General features: G+C 43.3%; 1 protein-coding gene across 1 annotated transcript; it reads right to left on the bottom strand.

The window, feature by feature from the left end:
• Positions 1-890: 890 nt before the first annotated feature.
• On the bottom strand, positions 891-3,197 carry LOC116377044 (trophoblast glycoprotein-like). Its single transcript, XM_031838578.1, has one exon. The coding sequence runs from the start codon at positions 2,932-2,934 to the stop codon at positions 1,861-1,863; it is 1,074 nt and encodes a 357-aa protein (XP_031694438.1). The 5' UTR covers positions 2,935-3,197; the 3' UTR covers positions 891-1,860.
• Positions 3,198-4,812: the final 1,615 nt, after the last annotated feature.

Consider the following 4,812-nt stretch of genomic DNA (forward strand, 5'->3'; position numbering starts at 1 on the left):
TCTATCTATCTATCTATCTATCTATCTATCTATCTATCTATCTATCTATCTCATCCATTTGTTTATTTACAAACATCTCTTACTAATTAAGTTTTACATGATGAGAACAGAAAAGCCTATTTATAACCAGCCTTGTGTTTCAAAATGATCTATTTATTTACGATGAATCATTTCTCGCCTTGTCGTCTTAAATCTGGTGTATTAATCAACGTTTAGAATGATTTATAGGAGAGTGAAAGCAGGGGAATGCATGCTGATTTTGAATAGTTTTGTGAACCATTTGTCCCCATGCACAAACACATTAATTAACTCTTACATTATAAAACTGCAATTTGTATATGAAACAAATCAAAAGTCAGAAAAACATGTTTGTCATCTTCACTTTCATCTATTTTATATCTAACGTGTTTCAGTTGGACTCTGTTAAATGACTCAAATGAATATTCTCTCTCACACACACACACACACACACACACACACACACACACACACACACTCCTACTCTCCTGCTGTTTTCCAGCTTTTCATGTTTGACCTTTAGTTAAGACGGTTGATGAGCTCCGGGGTGCGAAGAGATACTGACTTCACGGGTTGATCGTGATTCTTCGTGGTTTATTCGTCACAGAGCTGATGAGATTAACACTGCCATGCCTTTCGGTTACACCCCTCAAGCAGCAGACCTCGACCAGCCTCGGCCTGTTTGGTGCTTTAAAGAGAAGCAGGTGAGATAGTCGAGACCTTTTCTGGTGAGTGGAAGTGCTGACGATGTGACATCTTACTGTAGTTCAGGTAAACTTACTCAAAACTTGACATGGAGCCGATACCCTCATTCACACCTGCTTGTAGCGATTTCACAAAAACTATTTTTACAAAATACGACAGAGAAACACTTCCAGTGTTTAATGTCTGGCACAGCGCTGCATGAAGTCAACATTTCCCGACAGTGATGATAAAATGCGCTGACGTAAAGAACACTGCTAACTCGCCATTTTTATTTGACCTTTTATTAATGTTTTGGTTGGTTCTCTATGCCTACAATAGTCACATGCATGGTTAGATTCTGTCTCTTCCTCTTCCGCCACTTCCCGGATAAACTGACCTGGAGTCAAATGATGCATGTGTGTTATTTTCATAGATCAAAGACTGTTCAGAAAGGCCAGGTTGGTAACTTACCCCATGTTCCTGATGATGAATTATGACAGTATACTCAAGCATTGCCTGCTTGCACGAACATGGCACTCACCAGCTTCCCTGCCTCATCTTACCTGCCCAAGTCTCCTTCTCTACCACTTTCCTCTCTCACCCTTTGCAATATGCACTCCCTCATTAGAAACACAAATACCTTGTTCTTCCTGTGGGGTCTGCTGAATGTAGGCCGTTCGTTTGCAACAATTTGCAAAGGGCTGCAGTATTCAGAAATTACAGGGATTCACAATTTCATTCCAGTTTTTCAAATCAAAAACTCTATATAACTTTACTGTATATTTGTCACTTTGTTAATAAGATAAATAATACTAAGTTAGTCTGACAAGCTGCTGTAGACTGTGCAGGTTAACATGATGCATGGAAATCATTCCTCTATTGAGGAGATACAATGTGTACAATAGTGCTTGGAAGTTTAAATATTCAGTTGTGCAAGATGAACTCTTACTATAATAGTCTCTTAAAGTCATCTGTGTTTGGCTCTGTGGATATCCCAGTGTGAGAGGAATACCACATGCAGTTCATTCATTTCAGCAGCTGAAAAAGATGAAACTGTTTGTAAAAACTATTGGTTTTGGATTGTAACAGGGCACTGCCAGGGAAACGTCGCCTCCCCTGACCTCTCACCACACGGCATTGGCCGGATGTTTCAGTAGGTTAAACGGCCACGTTGGCCAGTCTCGGGTCTGAGTCCTGCTCGTAGCGGTAATGGTAGACCTCCATCTGGTCCCGGCACGCATCTCTGATGTTGTTGAGCCACCGTTTGATGCCTCCCCGGTTGAGATACAGCACCATTAGAAACACCACCCCGATCAGAGCCAGCACTAACCCGAGGAACACGTACGAAACCGCCTCGAGGTTCTCCTTCATACAATCCACGTCCTCTTTCCGCAGCATCTCCACAGGAACCCCCCTCTTGGCCTCCGGCTCGCTGCACAGGAGGCGCCCCGCATCCGGGCACTGGGATGAGTTCTTCAACCAGTAGTAAAACGCCTCCAGTTCGCAGTTGCACCGAAACGGGTTTAAAGCCAAGTAGACGCGTATGCGCTTTTGCTGGTACAACATGGTTAAATTGCCTCCCCCTATGCTCTCTATTGAGTTATTTACCAGCACTAACGCGTGGAGATTGTGCATATCTACTCGCAGCAGGGGAATTGACTTCAGCGTGTTTCCCGCTAACTCCAGTCTGTGGAGGTTGCGCAAACTTTGTGTGTTGAGCGCATTCGAGAGCTGCTCTGTGGCCGGAGGTAAAATAGAGTGATTTAGGTAAAGAGAGCGAAGCTCCAGTAACCCGTGGAAAGCCCTGGGTGAGATGTACTCCAGCTGGTTGTGGCTCAGATCCAGCAAATGCAACCGAGGGAGTCCCAGGAAGGCGTTATGTTCAATAACCTGTATCCCGTTATGGGACAGGGAGAGTGTCGTCATTTGCAACTCCGTTCCGTTGCTCATGAACGCACCACGCTGTAAAGTTGAAATGTTTTTCCCCTTGAGTATCAAGGTGGACGTCCACTCCGGTATGTCTGCCGGCACCTCGGTGTCCTCCCCATCACGGCAGGTCACTGTCCCGGAGTCTTTGGCACAGATGCAGGACGACGGGCAAGCATGATCCGTCCTGACAGGAGAAAACAACAAACACGCCACTGCTGCGTAATACAAACACCGCTGGTTCCAAATAGAAAAAAGACACTTTGAATTGTCGGCACTGTAAAATATCCACATCTTCCCCCTCATTTAAGTCTCAAAGAAAGGTCTGTGCCGATGTGTCTTGCAAAAAAGGTGACCGACCACTATCCTATCTGGCATGTAAAGTCGATTCAATCCGGCTTCGGTTACTTTGAACCATCAGAATAGGAAGGGAAAAAACGCTCTTTCCACAGTCGCCTCGGTGCTCTGTGTCTCTGTCCGGAGAAAAGATGAGTTTTCTTTGGGATATTTACGCATCAGTACGGTGGATAACAGCCGAGTGTGGCTGCGTGAAAAGCTGCAGATATGCGCTCCCTTGGTGGTATTTTTGACGCCTGTCACTGAGAGAGAGAGAGCGAGAGAGAGAAGAGAGAGAGGGAGAAGGAGAGAGCGATACACGTGACAATATAAGTATCCCACTCCCAAGTCATCCTAATTCTAGTTTTTTTTTTTAAACATGATTAATATAAATATGCAATTAATATACATTTAATACAGATGCATAGCATAAATGCTACACAAGTTATTGATTGTAAACATAGAAATCCCCTCCTTATGTTGCAGGAAGACTCTCTTGAGTTATTGTACGTCGTTTTTCCCATTGAAAAAAAAAACCTCAAACCCAATCCGCCAGTTTGAACAACAAATTAGGTCTTTCATCATGAATTATAGTGCAGGGCCGAGATCCTTCTTGTGGCACTGGCACCTCTGTGGCACTCCGTGGCACTCTGTGGCACTCAGCGGCACTCTATGGCACTCCGCGGCAGTCTGTGGCACTTCAGCGGCAAGCGTCAGCTCTGGCAGGCGAGCGGTACTAGTTCGGCACCCGTCAAGAAGCTGCGGAGCTGAGGGGGCGGAGCCACATTTCCTGAGACATTTCCTGAGAACACACATTGTTGTTACAACAGGTCAGATTCCGTAAATCAGTTTTATGATTTTAGTTGAGTCACCGGAGCCACCGGAGCTATGCTCTGCGTTCACTCAAGCAGCAGCACAATACGGTGGAAGAATAAATAGCAACAACTCTGCACACACAAAAATGACTTTGATTAAACTATATTACAAACTGTATTGCATCAAACAATCCACAGATTAATTGAAAACTTGATTCAATTCTGTATGCATCCTTAGAGTAATTACGCTGTACTTTTTTGTTTCTCATTAATTTTATTTAAGTATGATTTTGCTGGTTTTGCAACAAAAGGGAACATAATACACTCTTTCCAAATTATTACTTTTACAGTCATTTACAACAATCGGCTAAAATAATGAAAATAAATCATCCGTTTTATTATCATTTAAAAGTATATATATACAAAAAAAATTAAATTTAAAATTAAAACCCATAAAATGTCCAATCCAAAAATACATGTCTGAAAATATCTTCACTCTTCCTCTGCTTATATGTATATGTCAGCAGGTGCCACAAGCTGCCAGAGGGTGCCAGGGGGTGCCGCGGGGTGCCAGAGAGTGCCAGAGAGTGCCACAGGGTGCCACAGGGTGCCAGAGAGTGCCAGAGAGTGCCACAGGGTGCCACAGGGTGCCAGAGAGTGCCAGAGAGTGCCAGAGAGTGCCACAGGGTGCCAGAGAGTGCCAGAGGGTGCCGCCAGCAGTCAGAGGGATTAGGAATTTTTTGAATATTCTCGAGTCAAACTTTCTATCTCTCAATGGCAATAAAACTGAAGTAATTTTATTTGGACCACAGTATTTGACCAACATTATATCTTCTCATCTTGGCCTTTTAACTTCTTCTGTTTCACCAGTCAATTCAGGATTTAAGTGTGACAATTAAATCAATGAAGTAGGTAAATTAGGCTTAGTGTTTGAAAAGAATGAACCAAACGTCTCTTTATTTTTCAATTGTCATTATTTATTGCTTCATGAACTACACATGCTTACTTTTCTATTACATAAAAATAACAAGTA

Source organism: Anarrhichthys ocellatus, unplaced genomic scaffold (assembly GCF_004355925.1).
Source record: "Anarrhichthys ocellatus isolate YVR2014 unplaced genomic scaffold, GSC_Weel_1.0 scaffold835, whole genome shotgun sequence".
Taxonomy (NCBI): domain Eukaryota; kingdom Metazoa; phylum Chordata; class Actinopteri; order Perciformes; family Anarhichadidae; genus Anarrhichthys; species Anarrhichthys ocellatus.

Excerpts from the sequence above, each read along its gene's own strand:
- LOC116377044 (XM_031838578.1), bottom strand. The coding sequence starts at position 2,934 with ATGAGGGGGAAGATGTGGATATTTTACAGTGCCGACAATTCAAAGTGT.